Raw genomic sequence first — 16818 nt, 5'->3', positions numbered from 1 at the left:
GGACCAGGGTTGTGTATGGAAATTGGAGGGAGGTGCGGGTGAGCCGGTCTCTGCCCCAGCGCCCGCGACTGTCACGTTCGTTACCCGTTTTGCCTTTGCCCTCCACCCCTTTCTCTCTGGGCTCCCTGTCCATCTCAGTTCCAGCGAGGGTTGTGTGTGTGCGCGCGCGCACGGGGGGGTGGGGTGGCGGGGGGGTGGCAGGGGGAGGGCTGTGGAGGGAGGCGCCGTCGGAGGAAGAATAGACGTCAGGAGGAGGGACGGCGGAGGGAGAGAGGGAAGCAGGAGAAGCGGAGAGAAAGGGAGAGCAGAGATCCAGAGAGACTCAGAGAGAGAAAGCTAGAGGCGAGAAATAATCAAAGGGAGAGGGGGAGGAAAGAGACTGGGAGAGAGAGAGGGAGAGGGACGGGACTGGGAGGAGAGATAAAGAGAAGCGGAGGGAAGGGAAGTGAGTTTGTGCGCGCGAGTGAGTGTGCGTGTGCGTGTGAGTGTGCAGGGGCGGGCGCGGGCGGGCGGGGGGCGGGCTCCAGGGCTCCCCTCCTCCCCAGCCCGCTGCTCTCGCTCGCTCGCCAACTCCGGGCCCCAGCCGCGGGCGGGCGCACGGCGGGCGGACAGCATGCTGAGCCTCCTCGTCTGGATCCTCACTCTCTCGGATACTTTCTCCCAAGGTAAGGCCCCCCCCCCCGCCCCGCAGCGCGCCCCTGCCCTCGGCTTCCCCTACCCCATCCCCGGGGCCGGGATCTGTGCCCCCGGCCGGGGCAGCGCTGGGGGGGCCCGGCGGCCCGCGGCCGGTCCCCGGGGTCGGGTGCCACGAGGCGGGGGCTAGGTCCCGGCGCGGAGCCTTGGGGGAGGGGGCGCGGAGGAGCGGGGGCTGGCGAGGAGGAGTTTTCCGTTGATCTGCCCAAGTTGTTTCCTCTGGCTGCGCGGGAGAACGGAGAATCCGGGCCGCGGGGGCCGGGGGTCGGAGTGAAAAAGGGATTCGAACGCTCAAAGTCCTTTCCGGAGCCTCTGGCAGCCCTACCGACCGCCAGCCTCTGAGGCCGGGAGTCCGGACGCCTGGGTCCTGGCCGGGGGCAGGCCGGGAAGGGGGTGGGGTTTCAGATTCTGGGGGTGGGAGGTGCGCGGAAAGCTGGGGACTCGGCTCGCGAAGAGGTAGCTGAGGGAATCCCCGTACTCCATGCAGCCCAGCCCCTCGAGGGGCTGAGTCTGAGCCTCGGCTCCAGACTGCCTGGGGCTGCCCCCTCTGAGCGAAGGGAGGGGTGCCTCGGGGCCCCTGGTGGGGATTTGAACCCCTGCCCGCGGAGGCTCGGGGCCGGGAGTGGAGTTCCAAAGGCAGCTCCGGACCCGCTGGATCTGGAAGGGGGCACTTGCGGGGGGCGGGGGAGCTAACACCCCACTTGGGGTCAGGAAAGTGTTGATGTCCAGGGCTTATTCGGAACTGGCAGGGGAGAGGCTGGAAGATGGAGGGAAAGGTTAAGAGAGAATTGTTAATGTATCCTGTGGCAGGGCTGGGGGGGACAGTGGGACTGAAGAAATCAAAGGCCCAGACTCCACCACGCCTGGGGTCTGTGGCAGTGGATTCTTGCCCCCTGGGTCTGACTCTAAGGAAGATTTAATCCTGCTGAGCTAGCTCCCCCCACCCTCTAAAATGGAGCTGACACACAGAAATTGACACACAAACACCAAAAAGCAGTCACAGACATTGAGACAGACTATTCACCTACTGAGACAGACATACCCGCGAGCATCCCCGCACGGAGACAGACACATATACACAAAGACACTGACACATCTGAGGAAGACAGATTCCTCCCCCGTATAGGCACATGCTTGCACATTCGTGCACCCAGACACACGAGAACTCACAGACACCGTACATGTATGCGGGCGGGCATGTACAAGGACACAACACACACACACACACACACACACACAGAAAGCCTTGTACAGATACCAACCCTCCAGCAAACAAAGAAACTTGAACATTCATTCATATAGGCAGACACCTATGGAGATGTATGGACTGCAAAATGGAGGAGGTGGTCTCCTTTTGGGGTGGTGGTGGGGAAATCTGGGAAGAGGGAAGACAGCTGGGACAGAGCGCCCTCAGGCATTGCCCTGCTCTCTGTTGCCTTCCTGGGCTGCTGGGTGTGTGTTTACGGGTGGGGTGTGATGCTGGTCCCCTCCTCTCTCCTTGCTAAGCCCCTCCCAGGCTCTGAAGCCAAAGCCAGGCTGAGTTGGTGGGGGTGGGTCTTGATCCATCATTCCTCGTAGGGCACCCGCCCCACCTCAAACACACACACTTAAGATATGGGAAGGGCGCGCATCCTTGGTGTGAGTGGAGTGGGAAGTGGTGCTGGGGAAAGGGAGGCCTGGCCCTGGGGTTGGCAGGCCAAGCCAGCCAGTTGGCAGAAAGTTGGGAAGAAGACTCAAGTTCTGACTTTGTTCAGCCAGGCTGGGAGAAAGGGGGGAGGGGGAGGGCCCACGGTGGTGGGGGGAGGGGTCAGCTGGGTCAGCATTGGTCTGCGTCTGCGTCTGCCCCTTTCCCGCAGCCCTAGCAGGTCAGCAACATGGATACGAACAAGCTTCAAGAAACAAAAGCTGCAGTTAGCAAACAGGAGAGACATGTGGATTGAATCGGGACAGGACTGGTCGGAGAGAAGTGTGTTATGTGTCTTTCTCCCTTTGGAAAGGGGGAGGGGTTAAGAAGGGTTAGCTGAGCTCCCATCTCCCATCGCCCAGCAGGGGTGAAAGCAAGACCTGAAGAAACTGTGCAAAAGTATTTGGGGTGGGGGGAGGGGATACCACAGGGGAAAAGGGGGAGGGAACAGACAAGAAGGGAGAGGAAATCACTCCTGAGGGTGCCTGGCAAGGACTGGGAGGAGGCAGGGTGGGAAGGAGTCGGGGTCCAGGGAGGCTGGGACACTCACAGGGTTGGGGAGGAGGCGATAGGAGCCCCCTCCTCAGCCTCCATCCTTAGAATGAAAGAGTCCCGCCTCAGGGCTGGGGGCAGTGAGAGGAGACAGATGGGGGCATGCCATGAGGGATGGTGGCAGGGAAATGGGGAGAAGGTGGGAGGAGAAGGCAGTCGAATTGAGGGGAGCAGAGAAGAGAGGGGAGGGGGATGTTCAGCCTAGGCAGTGAAATAAAAATCGCATTTTAAAGAATTTCAATGGGCTTCATCAATCTTCATTTTTCACTAAATAATTTTCTGTATCTTATCTAAATGAAAACCATTATCCTTCCCCCCGTTTCCATCATGCGCTGGCTCCTCAGACTGATTGCGCCGAAAATTGAAATATTTATTCATTTTCTGGGAGATTTTCTCGCTCCCCAGTCTCAGGGAGGAGAAATTGAAAAAGAAAGATTATAGCTAATCAGAGCAATGTGGGATGACAGGCCGGCTCAGGGTGGGAGCTGCCTCCAGGGGAGGGTGGGGGTGGGGGTGGGGGGAAATCTGTCCCTTCGGCCCCCAGAGGTCCCCTCAGCCTCCCTGCCACTGCTTGGCAGGGCGGTGAGGAGTAAAGGGAAGAGGCCCCAGGGCCTCCTAAATCCCCAGTATTCAACTGCCTGCGTGCAGCTACATCCTGGCAGAGAACAGGAGTCGGGAAAGAAGAGTAGCTGGGAATGGACTCTCCCCTCCCCGAGCCACACACACACACACACACACACACACACACACACACACACACACACACACACACACACACACTTCAGATGTCCCACCCTCCCAGCCCACACACACACACACACACACACACACACACACACACACACTTCAGATGTCCCACCCTCCCAGCCCAGAGCAGGGTCTTGGTTGGGGAAGGGGCATGGGGAAACATGGCAAAAAGCAGGACACCAGGTCCCTCTCCTGGGCCTTGACTGGACTCTGCCTTCTACTCAGACCTAGAAGGAGGGCGTGAACCCAGTATTCAGTGCTTGGCATTACCTCTGGCTACGTCCCTGGACCCCAGAAGACCCAGGACCAAGAGGAGGAGGCAGAAGAGGCCTCCAGGCCTTCCCACCTTCTGCTGGCTACCCTGGCTGCATGGCTGCTTGTCTTGCTCTGCCTTTGGTTCTCTGGTCCCTTGGCGATGAGGAAACCCAGCCTTGTCCCTGGTTCTCACCTCCGGGACTTCAGAACTGAGTGCTCTGATGGAAACTCCTGTGGACCCTCTTTATATTCTCGGGGACCGAGTCTTAATTTCCCTTTAATCCTTTAGTTTCTGACACAGTGCTGCGTGCGTGGTAAGTGTCCTTAAATATCTGATCAATTGATTGATTTGATGAGAGTGCTACGATGTTGGAAGGAGGCAGTATTAAATGGTGCTTAAATCACAGACTCCCGTCCAGCTCCCTAACCAAACCCACTCCCCGCCTTGGCCACTGGGTAGTGGTGTCAGCTTCAACAAGGGATGTGCCTTCTCTATGCCTCATTCACTCATCTGTAACTTAAGGATAGAAACAACATTTTATAGGGTGGTGATGGCAGTAAGATCTGTTAATCCATGTCAGGTGCATGGAACAGCGTCTGGCACAGAGGGAAGTGCTCAGTAAATGCTTCTGTTAGGACTTCCTGGCTGGACATGAATGGATAGGTAGCCAAGTTGTCTGCCTTTTTCCCATCTCCTTCTTACAATTCTCTTTCGGTTTTCTCGCTCCAGCTGCCCGGATTCTTGGTCCTGGGTTTCAGCGCCTCTGCTTGGTGTCTCTCATGGAGAGAACCTGGTAGTGGCGGGCCCAGAAGGGGAAGCTGCCCAGTCTCCCCAGGTTGGAGACCTCGGGAAAGGTCTGGGGAAGGGGAGAGCCAAGTGGAAGAGGTTGGCATTCGAGGGGGAAGGAGCCAGGGCTCTTGTGAGAAATGAGAGCCACTAGCCTTGAGGTGGCTGCATTCCGTCTGGAAATAATACAGATCATTTATTGAGCCCTCGTGCTAACGACTTTATATACATTATCTAATTTAATCTGTACAGCAACCTCCTGAGATCGGCTCTCTAATTATCCCCATCTCATGGATGAGAAATCGAGGTTTAGACAGGTCAAGTATCTCCACGATAGTAGGGGAACCAGCCAACCTCAGATCCTGGCCGCCCCCCTCCCTTTGCCTGGCATCCCTCCGGCCAGCAGCACCAATGCTGGGCCAGGCCATGGTCTTTCCGGGTCCAGAGCCGAAGGAGAATTAAGGAGAAAGGAATGAGTGCTCATAAAAGTAAACTCACTCAAATTTTAAAAATCTGCCCTTTATTCTGAGGTTCTGTCCTTCTACCTTTTGGGGTGTTCAATGGTTTTTCTTTGATGATACAACACTGCCCTCAAATGACTTTGTAAAAAAAGTGCTTTCCTGGGCAAATCAAAAGGTTTGCAAGCGTGTGTGTGTTTCTAAGATTCTGCACAGCCTTACGGGTCCACGAGCTGCAGACTTGGGAACTCCCCCTGTACCGTTCGAGGCTGACTCCGGGAGAATCAGGCAGAGGAGAGGAGTGGAGTATTGAGTCGGGGGTGGTGGGCGGCGGTAGGGCGTATGGTTCTGGGGAGAAAACCAAGACAGTCAACTCCCAGTCCAGTCCAGTCCCTGGCTGGGGTCCTGAGTGGCCTATTCCAGTTGCTTTGGGAGGCCCTGCCTGCCCTAGGGTAGGAAGAGCGATTGTAGCCAGTGGGCTCCCTACCAAAGCATTAAAGTGATTTCTTACTGAGTTCCTACTGTGTGTTCACCACGTTCATTATGCTCCATTTCTTTCGACGATGACCTTGTAAAGGTAACGTTACCCCCATTTTATAGATGAGGAAACCAAGGCTGAGTTTAATTAAGTTGCTCGAGGCCGTACCTGGGCTGTTAGATCCCTGATTTAAACTCGTTGTCTCACTACAAAGCCTGCACTGCCAGGCAGCCTCCCCACAGAGCTACGTGCACTTCAGTGTCTCCCTTAAGCTGAGGCAGCTCTGGAGGGGAGAAGAGGCCTTCCTTCTCTTCCCCACGCTGACAGGCTCCTTCTGGTACCTCGCCCAGCCTCCCCCCCCAGGGCTCAGCTCTTACAGCTAGCCCACATCCATCGTGCTGCCTGGCTTTGATGATCATCTGGTTTATTCAGTAGGGGTGGTAATGGTAACTACGGCTCCTCATGTCAGGAGAAGGAGGTCTGTGATGCCTCAACCCCCTTTCTTCCCACCTGTAAAGCCTTTTTAACTTTGTGTAGTGCTTTGCAGTTTTAACAACTTTTTTGCGCGTACAGTCTCATTTGATAGATTATGATCACCCTATGATGTGGGCAGGGCAATTATTATTATTTCTCCATTTCACAGATGAGAAAACAGAGTCCTAGGGAGTTGAAATAACTTGCTAAAGTGTGAAAGTTGGGCTGGAGGGAGGGGGAAGGCAGCAAATTCCTCCATCACCCCAATTTTGGGGGGCTGTTTCCAGGTGATGGTAGGGAAGTTCCTCTCCGTGCATCCAGAGAAGGCTGTGTCCCTTCCCGACCTACCAGCTCCTGCCAGGTTTCTTCTCAGAGCCTCCAGGCCACTTTTCTTGGCCATGTCCTGGAGGGTGCTTTGACCTGGAAAGGGTTAGGTGACGGGGACATAGCTCAGTGGTAGAGTGCGTGCTTAGCATGCACGAGGTCCTGGGTTCAATTTCCTAGTACCTTCATTTAAAAAAATAATAAATAAATAAACTTAATTCCTGCCCCCAAAATAAAAATAAAATAGTTTTTTTTTAAATGTTAAGAAGACGGGCTGGGGATGTGGGGGGCAGCACTAGTCAGCAGTAGAGGAAAAAGAGGCCACTATGTCCTCAATCCTGAAATACAATGCCAAGGAGAGGCAGTCTCAGGAGTCAGGAAAGAGAATGAATTCACTCCAAGTGAGAGAAGGCCATTCACTTTTGTAGGGACCCCCTTTGTGTTTTGCATGTATTAGGAGCTCATTTAATACCAGCAGTAATCTGTTAAAGGTAGGCGTTATCTCCATTTTGTGGGTGGACAAAGACCCAAAGAAGTTAAGCAGATTGTCCAACATGCTACATCTCAGGACTGACAGAGCCAGGACTAGAACCCAGGCAGGGAAGTTGGCGTGGGGTTCAGGAATGACTCCCCAGAAGAAGCCCCTGGAGACCGGCATGTCTGCCTCTTCTACCTGACCGCTGCCAGTGAGTCCCACCGTGCAGAGTGTGCGCCCACATTCACGTGCAGATTCACACGTGGCCTCACGCGCACTTGCATGTGCGCCATGTCTCACCCCCATCATCTACAGACAGAAATCTCTGTCTTTACCCAGTCCTTCCATTCACCAGATTGACACCGCCAGCTTTTTGTGTCCCATCCCCCTTCCAGCTATGGCAGCCATCCTTTGAAGAGTCTTTGAAGGCACTTCTTTTTGTCTCGTCTTGGGTGCTCTGCAGATGCACACGCTATAAGGTTAAGAAAGTTAGAACCCTTGGCTTCCCCATCCTGTGACTCTGGTCCCTTTCCATCCTGCAGCCCCAGCTCTTAACACCTTCTTACCACTGATTCACAGACAATGCAACCTGATTAAGTTCTTTGAGCTCCCAGAATGAAAACTGTTTTAGCTCTCAGACATTGCCGAAGATCACATTTTTCTTTTTTTTTTCCATCCCACTGTCTCTGCGCCACCACCCTCCTCCCCCATCAGCTCTCTCCAAGCTCCCAGTTTCTCCCTCCCTCCACATGTAATTTCTCCAGCAACTTTTATTAACCTCTAGTCTCTGGGAGCTGAAGCCTCATTCCTCTCTGCCCTCCTTGAGTCCATTTAACAAAATTGGGATCATATTGAAATAAATGGGCCTTGTAGCCAGCCAACCTCCTGAGGATTAAGGGTCTTAAATCCAGGGTGGAACTCTCCAGCACTCCCTAGCAAATTCCATTAGTTTCCCAGGAGATAATGCACTGCTTCATTCCTCTGGGGACCTGGCTCTGGGAAGGTGATGGGAGAATCTCCCAGAAGGCCATGCGCACTGGATTTTGAGGCAGAGAAGGGACACCAGGGACCTGAATCCTTGCTGTGTGCCTGCAGGGCAGTCCCAGGAAGCTGTCCTTCTCCAGACCCGACTAGGAATCATGCATTCTTCTTCTGGACTGGCCCTGTGATGCTTTTCTTCTCTGCCCTTTATTTCCTCCTGAAGCAATTTGAGGAGTATGTCCTCCCTGGAAGATGTGTGGGAAGAGAGGAGGGACTCAGTTCCTTTATCCAGCAGAAATGGGCTGTGTGCTTACTACGTGCCAGGCTCCAGTGTTACAAAATGAATGAAATACGGTGCCTCCCTTTAAGGGTCTTGCTTTGTGATTTAGGTGCAAATTATTTAACTTCAGTAAGTCTCGGTTTACTCTGCCATAAAATGGGGAGAATTAATGTTTTTCAAATCAGCAAATGTATATTACTATATATAAAGCATTCTGGTAGGCATAGTGGGGGATAAAAAACCCCACAAAACCCCGACATCATAAAGTCCCTTCTCTCCAAGAAGCTAAGATGCGCATATATGTGCAAAGATTCCAGGTAATGCTAGGCAGGGCATAGTCGGTGTCAGCAGAGCAGTGTGCGCAGTCAGAGCTGGGGAGTTAGCTGTGGGCTGAAGAGGCCAGGAAAGGCTCCATGGAGGAAGTGGGTCTAAGGATGGACAGGATGTGGATGTGGCAGGAAGAGGGAGAGCATTACCAGACCGGCTGAACTTCCTGAGTCAAGGTGTGGCTGCCAGAATGTGCAGGGCACGGTGAGGTTGGTGTAGCGGAGGATTTGGGTCAGGGAGAAATTACGGAGGTGATCCAGGACAGTAGACAGGGGCCTCGAAAAGCCAGGCCAGAGGCTGTCCTGCAAGAAGTGGGGAGCCAGGGGTTTCTGTTTTTGAAGGAAAGAAAATGTGTGATCCCTACCTCATTCCTCATCAAACCCTCCCCTCCTCTTAAGCGCTTCATCTGCTAGACTGCTGTAGAGATTTGCAACCCCTTCAATTGAAAAAAAAAATGGTGAAATAGGCAGATAATCAAGGTTTGACCAGGCAGAAGGGAGCAGAGAACCTTAGAGAAATAGCAGATTCTGCCTTGGGAAGTCTCCGATCTGTGACCTGAGTTGGGGAGGCTTTGGAATAATGAGAAGATCTTTTTCCTCTGAGAATTTTCAGGTATAAGATAAAGATGCCCGGAGGCAGAGTTCAACAGAGATAAGGAAGGGGCGAGCCCTGCAGCTTGGTGGATACCTAGGCTCTGACAATTGTTCCCCCGGAGCCTAGGCTGGGTCTGCACTGCCCGGAGTCTGGGGGAACCACCTCGTTCCATCAGAGGGCCAGCCGGGATTTAGCCCCGTGGGATCAGCCCTGGGCTGTTTGCTCTGGTCCTCTGGTCAGTGGCCAGAGATGTTCCTGCACTTGGGGGCTAAGCTTAGAGAGTCTGAAAACCTCTGCAAGGAAGTGATCTCTGGTTTTTCAAATGGAAACCCTTTAGAAGATTCCCACCAGGGGGGTGAGAGCCTGTGTCCAAACTAAGCCAGTGTGCTTTTAATCGCTGGACAGGGCCGGGCACTCAGCTAGGCACCAGGATACAAAGGTAAATGAAATTTAGTCCCTGTCCTTGAGGCAGTCTCAGGCGGGTGTGGGAGATGGATGTATAAACACATATCGACAAGGCTGTAAGATAAACGTTGGGAGAGAGGTATGTGAAAAATGCTGAAGTCTGACTGTCCGTGAGGGGGGAGTGGAGGAGGCAGCCTGGCAGGGGGAGGGCACAGCCACAGATGTGAGGCTCGGGGCTGCGGCTGGAGCCTCTGGAATGCAGTGCTGCTCAAGATATCCCGGCTCTGGACAATCCCTGATTGTGCCCCCTGCTCCGGATGGAAGGAGCTGAGGAATCCGAAGGAGTGAGTGAGGTCCCTCCCAAGGATTATGATTTCCAGGAACAAAGACAGTTTATATAAAGGCGCACTTTCCCCAAATCTCCCAACCCCTTGTGTCCAGTTCCCTCTTCCCCACCCCCATCCCATCCAACCAAGCTGATTTCTAAATTAACTTTGTCCTTGTAATCAGCTTAGCTGAGTTTTTTTTTTTTTTCCTCTTTTTTTCCCCCTCCTTCCTGAATTCTCCCAGGAACAGCCTGGGGCCCTGCTCGCTCCATTACCCAGCATTGTCAAGCCATGAGGTGCTTTTAACTGCTTCTTCCCATTCGATTCGCTTAACTGGGAGGTTATTAAAAGGAAAGAAGCTGAGATGGGCAGATGAGGGCAGACAGAGAGAGAAGGGAGCGGGGGAAGGCAGGCTGGCAGGGTGAAGCCCCAGAGAGAAGTTGGGGTTTTCTTCATCTTGATTCCTTAGCCATCCAGTGGACTCCTGGATCTTAATCCCAAACCCTGAACAATTGACTTGCTGCTCTGTGCCTCACTCCCTGCCTCCCAGGCAATCTACCAGCTTGACTTCCCTGTGGGATGGGGCGGGGTGGTGGTGGGGACTCCCAGAAGCCCTTGCACCCTCTCCCTCTTTGCTCACCTCCCCAGACACAGACTCCTGTCGGCTCCTGCTATCAGCGCTATGCTATCAACTCTCTGGCCTCCACCTGCCAGTCAGCTACTGCGGGGAGGATGTTTGATCCTAGATTGAAGTGCCTATCACCCTGCACACATCTGGGAATTCTTCCCTCACCAGGCGGTGGGTGAAGGAAGAATACAAATTCATTTTAATGTCAGTTGGAGCCAAATATAATTAGAAAGAAAAATCTGACTTTGCCAAAAAAAAAAAAATCGAATGCATTGCAAAGCCAAGTTAAAATGACTTCTGGATTATCTGCACCACTGCAGCTCTCCATTTATGCAGAAAATGGAGAGGGGAGCCTGTAAAGCCCGTGTCCAAGGGATTTAGTGTGTGCACGTTGTCTTCGGTTTTGTACCAGGATCATGTCATAAGACTGGCCTCTTTCAACACAACCTTGGAGTTGGATAACCATTCAAGTGCCCTGGGACCTCCTTACCAGAGGGCCTGTGGGAAAGCCAGGCTTTCCCGAGCGGACACCACATGTGTGATCATGATCAAGTCATTTCACTGATGCCTCAGTTTTCTCATCTGTAAAATGGTGACAATAACACCTACCTCTAGGGTTGCTGTAAGGACCAAATGAAGGAATCTATGTGGAACATGGTCTGTATTCAGTAAGCCACATTGCACAGTGCTTGCTTTTTACAGCTCTTGAGTCCAAGGCAGAGCTGGGGAAAGCAGACAACAGGATGAGTGAAGAACAAATAATGGTGCAAATATGGCTGCGTCTCTGAACTGTGTCAGTAGTGATGTTGGTAATCCCTGAATTTATGATCTCTGAAATGCTGTGCAGTGGGAGCACTGAGATGGCTGCAGAGCCTAATGGAGATAACCCTGCTTTAGAATTAGGTCTGAGTCCTGGCTCTGAAGACTCAGGGGCCTCTTCACCTTTGTGAGCCTTAGTTTCCTCATCTGTAAAATGGAGCAATAGCAACCGCTTACCTCTGCTTTCAGTCCTGGGAAAGCACTCCTTAGGCAGTGCACAGTAAGCATGACCAGAAGGTTTCAACCTCTGAATCTTCAAGAAGTTTCCAACTATGCATGTTAGAACAGTGATTTGCAAACTTTCACGTGCTTATGAAACACTCGGTGATCTGGTTAAAATGTGCAGATTTTGATTCAGAAGATCTGGGGTCAGGCAGAGTTTCCGCCTTGGCACCAAGCTTCCAGGTGATGCCGATGTTGTTGGTCCTAGGACCACACTTGGAAGTGTTAGAGGATGTGTTCCTTTGGGGACACAGATCTTCAACTTTCTAATGGGAAGCGAGAGGAAATAGAATTCATTTACCTGAATTCTCTTTTCCGCCAGCTTAGTTGTGTAACAGAGCCCAGATGGATCACTGATTCAGGAGTGTCGATGTGTTTGTTTTAGGGAAGTAGGCAGGAGTTGAGGGTGGGGAGAGGGTGCAGTGCGTGCCTGCATGCCCATCTTCGGCCCCAAGCCTGACCTGCCCACCTTCCTCCCTGCCTCCTCCCAAGCTCCAGCCTCCCCTACCCCACCCCACCAAGTCTTCATTCATGCCAACAGCTGCCAGCTGCAAAGTTGAAATGCAGCTAGCCAATAAGTTGGTGGAAACTCCTCCGTATCCGAGCCAGTTAGTCATTTCCACTTGGTTCTTTTTTTCTTTTAAATAAGGAAAAGTCCTTATAATCCAGCTCTCATTTGGTGGGGATTTGAGGGAAAACATCTCGACAGAGCTGCTAGCCAGGGCCTGGACCCTGTTAGCTGTGGCTTGGAAATTTGGACTTGAACAAATGGAGACTTGGGAATGAAGGTGGGTCGTAGGCCTAACTAGGGGCATGGTTTGGAGGGAGCAATGGGGGCCCATTCCTGGGCAGGTCGTTTTCTCACATTCACATAGACCTACCGGCTGGCTCTTCAGGCAATGTGATGAGCTAACTTCACTATGTGTGCAAAGCCTCAGGCTATAGAGGAAGACCCACAGGCCAGAGAAGAGAGAGCCTTCAGAGTCCTCCTGACTCAGTGAGGAAAGCTTTGTCCTTATATCTAGGGGATTCCGCCACTAGGGGAAACAGGAACCCCCATCATTTCCCCTTACCCCCCCCCCCCCCAGGAAACTGATTACACTTCCAGCCGTCTGCAAGTGCGCGTGGGGCCATGTGCAGGCTACACCCATCAGTCCTGAGGGGTTTCAGAGGAAGTAAAGAAGGAGGTGGGATCCATCAGAACACATCTTCCTAGAACGTAGAACCTGGGGTCAGGAATGAAGATAGAGAGATGATTCTCGAAGAATCCAAACATCTTTGGACTCAAGATCTCTCTCTAGACAAACTTATGGTTGCCAGTGTGTAAAGCGGGTGGGAAAGGATAAATCAGGGATGTGAAATTTGTACCTCTTGGGGAGTGATGGAACTGTTAGCTGTCTTGATTGCAGTGGTGGATTCATGGGTGTATACATCTATCAAAATTCATCAAATTGTACATCTGAAATATGTGTGGTTTACTGTACAGGAATCATATCACAATAAAGGTGTTTAAAAAAAACTCTCTCTTCAGGCAGAACTAACTTGAATCAACCTCACACATCAGTGTTTGTCCTTTTCTTGAAGGAGATCCTTTTTCATTTGCTCTCTCTGCCCATTCACTTTCATATCTAATAATCCCTGGCAAGCAGGAAGTTCTTCTTTGTGTCTAACTCGAATCCTTCCTGCTCCTGAAAAAAAAAGTCTTACTTGGGACTGTAACTGGGTAAGTCTCCAGTATTCTTTATGTCTGGATAAATAGCATTTTCCCCAATAGGTTCATTTTTCTGTCACTTCAAAGCCAAGTTCCCTGTGATAGAGAAGCAGGCCCAGAGAGGTCATAGGTGAGACTGTCTCCGAGGCTCCAGTTGACCTAGACTGAGCCGTCTCTTTAGAGGTCAGGTCTGCTTTCTGACAAACCGCCAAGACTATCTTCCCAGTGTCCCTGGTCAGGGCCAGAAGACTCATGTTCCCAGGAACCTGGCTGAGTTACCATGTCCATACTGGTCCAGTTTCCCCTTCTCAGTGGCACAGAGCAGCTGGAGGCTGGAGGGCTCTGGTGTCCTTCACTCGGCTGCTGTCTCTGGCTGGTGGCCTTGGGGCCCCTCCTCCTCCCTCCACAGGGCCAGGCTGAGAAGGCCCTGGCATCTGCTGCTGAACCAGGTACCGGGAAGACAGCGGGGCCTGGAGGGGAGAGGGCAGAGTTCGGCCTACTCCACAGTCAGGACTGATTCTAGCTTCGGAGCAGGAATATTTTCCTCTTGGAATCACACAGGAATGTCCTCAGCTGGGCCTTGCCTGGGTGGGCAGGCTGGATCCCAAGTGGCATCAGTGTGGGCAGAGAGAGCAGGGGATGGGGTATCGCCTTTGGTGATGTACTGATTTGGTGAAGGAGTGTGGGCATTTCCCTAGGATACCGGAGCACTTTAGATAAATGCAGACTCTTTGCTCTGAGCTTGAACTTGGGGGCAGAGATTTGGTTTCTACTGTGGGATGGCTAATTATAATAGTGGAGACACGTTCCCCATCGTCCTCAGGGTCTAAACACACGCCAGGATCATCTAAACAAGGAGGGGTTTTGAACCCTGTTGTACATTGGAACAGGAGAAGATGGGGAGAGGTACTGGGGCTGTGGGATCAGTTACAGAAGGTTTCCATGAAGGGGCCAGAGGGGAAGATGGACCTGGGTGGACGAATGAGAGGGCAGGATCCAGTGTAAAAGAAGGGAGACCACCTGCGCGAGGGGGCTCGGTGGAAGAAGCGTGGGAGCTGGAGGAGGGCTTCCCGGCTGGGGCCATGTGGGCTGCAGTCTCCAGGAACCGGGAGCTGTGGTGTCGCCTTGTCAAGTTGTGGCCCCTGCGGCATTCACACCGGCCGCGTGACGCACTCCCACACGCACAGGCAGGGAAAGGACTGGTGTGAGAGCAGCTTCTGCTCCCTTGAGGACAGGGCGCAGTGTCAGTCCCCGAAGAGGAGGAGCTGACACATCTTGGGGGGGGGGGAGGAGAAAGGAGCACGGCCCTGCGGTCCTCCTGGAGGACACAGTGGGGAGTTCCCAGTCTGCTGTGGGGCAGCTTGTCTTTGTCTTTCTTTGTCGGGGGGTCGCTACCCTTTCTCAAGGGTAGCTGTGCCCCGGGGTGCTGGCAGGGCTGCCTGGTGGCCTGGCACGGGACAGTCTGTCCACCAGCACAGACACACGCTCCGCTGCACCAGGCTTCTCCCTGCCCCCTCCTGGCCGGAGGCTCCCCGGCCCTCTTCCTCCCTCTGTCCTTCCCTGTCTGTCTCTCTGTCTGTCGGTCTGTCACTCGGCAGGAGTGAAATGTGCCCTGCTCCTGGAGCATTTGGTGCTTGATAATTTGTGGATTATAGCTAACTCTCGATAAAGAGTCCCCTAATTGCTTGGCTCACCTCAGGTTCTATCATCAAAGCAAAGCCGTGAGGCCCCCCTCTCGCCCTCCTTTTCTTTTTATTATCTCTTAATTAATCACTCTGGCTTTCACACTTAGCAGATAATTACTGTCTCCTGGGCACGCAGCTCATTTTCATAACCTCCTGCTCCAAGCCGGCAGCAGAGGGGGGTGGGGAGGCCGCAGGAGAGAAGGGGCGAGTGAGTGGGAAGAGAAATGCTGGGGGAGGGTGGGGACAGCAGGCAGCGGGTCGGGGGAGACCAAGGGAGGAGGAGAAAGGGACGTTGGGGCAGCAGCGATGGGAGACACGTGGAGTGCTGAGCGGAGCATGGGGACCAGAACCCTTAGTCTCTCTGCCAGCCGGCAGGCAGTATGACCGTGCTCCCTGGGGAGGCCCCACCTGGTCCACCACTGCTGAGCCGCACAAGGCTGGCTCCCTTAGCCTCTCCAGGGGAGGGACACAGCAGGAGATGCACATAGGTTGGTGGCCAGAAAGCTGAATGAGGAGCAAGAGATGGTCCCAAGCAAAGTTCATTCAAGCAGGTGCTGGGAAGTGAGGCCAGCTGGGGTGGGAAAGGTGACAGGGAAAGGATGGGCAGGGCCACCATCCAGTTAGGACGCAAGTCTTGGCCAGGGAGTTTTTCTGTTTTGAGGACAGCAGGACACACACCCTGGAGCTTAAACCTGTGGATATGACCAGGGACATGCCTCAGTGATGTGACTGGATGAGAGCGGACGGCCTAACACTTAATCACACCTAGACCTTGTAGGCTTTGTGCCAGTTTTGACAATATACTCATCGTCCCCATTTCAGAGATGAGGAGAACTGTGCCTCAGAAGACCAGGTGCGGGAGGGAGAGAGCACTGTTCCCGCTGGGCCCTCAGCCCTGACATCACCACGGGGCGCGGGGCTTTCCTTGGGCTTCCAGCCCAGGGACAAGCAGAGAGGAAGATGTCCAGATGATGGATTTGAGAAGCTGGAGACACAAGAGTTTACACAGAGGGTTAGACACAGAGCTGGACTGGAACCCAAGGCTCCACCATGAACTCATCTCCCCACTACTGTTCCTCATCGTGTCTCCGTGGCCTGGGCTTCTGCTGGTCCGCAGGGAGTGATGGAGAATGGGGAACATCCATTTTTTTTCCCTCTCTATTTTGAATTTTCCATCATGATCCTAGCACAGTGTGCTTGATCTTTAGAAAGAAAGAAACTGGATCCGACTCACCTTTCACTGTTAACTAGCTGTGAGCCCTTGGAATGCCATACAACCCGAGTCTCAGTTTCTTCATTGGCAAATGGTAATCTTGAGAAGACTGCAGATGGCATACATAAAACAGAGGCCCTAGCACATGACAGGGGTTTAACAATAATCGGAGCTGTTACTATTACTACTACTATGGTGATGACTGCTACACGGGGACGCACCCAGCCTATGCCTGTAAAAACCACATAAAACACGTTAATTTTTTAAAAAGCTGGTGAGGGAGGGAGGGTCCTTTTGTTCAACTTCCTCATTAAGGGAGGGCCCAAAATTTCTACCCTCTGCTCCTTCTGGGGCGCGCTATGGAGCCAAAGCTTGACAACCTAGGCTGCTCTGTCCCAGTGCAATTTTTCTTTAGACAAGTAAGTTGTCTGTCCCGGCCGGGGCTGCTTCCAGCTCGCAGCTTCTTGGCACCCAGCTCCAGCAGGGCCGATCCTCCCTCTGCTGACCTCCAGGCCGCAGGCTGCCCACCGTGCCTGCGCCTGCGCCTGCCGCAGAGCCCGCCTGCCCAAGGGTTAAATGTGTCCAGTCTCACAAGCCCTGCAACTTCCGTCTCCGGCTTCTGGTTTCCCAGGCATTACAATAGGGAATTCTATATTCAGCAGGCAGTATGGCAGAAGGTCTGCACTACAAGTGTAGCTGT

General features: G+C 53.1%; 1 protein-coding gene across 2 annotated transcripts in view; it reads left to right on the top strand.

Moving 5' to 3' along the window:
• Positions 1-268: 268 nt before the first annotated feature.
• The window catches only part of KIRREL1 (kirre like nephrin family adhesion molecule 1), a 96440-nt gene continuing 79890 nt past the window's right edge, over positions 269-16818 (top strand). For both annotated transcript variants that reach the window (XM_072946318.1, XM_072946317.1), the window contains exon 1: positions 269-665. In XM_072946318.1, coding sequence (XP_072802419.1) covers positions 614-665 — 52 coding nt within the window. In that variant the 5' untranslated portion in view covers positions 269-613. The remainder of the gene's footprint in view (positions 666-16818) is intronic.

This window comes from Vicugna pacos, chromosome 21 (assembly GCF_048564905.1).
Source record: "Vicugna pacos chromosome 21, VicPac4, whole genome shotgun sequence".
NCBI lineage: Eukaryota > Metazoa > Chordata > Mammalia > Artiodactyla > Camelidae > Vicugna > Vicugna pacos.
Note: the sequence above shows the minus strand (reverse complement) of the source record. Positions and strands in the feature narration are given on the sequence as shown.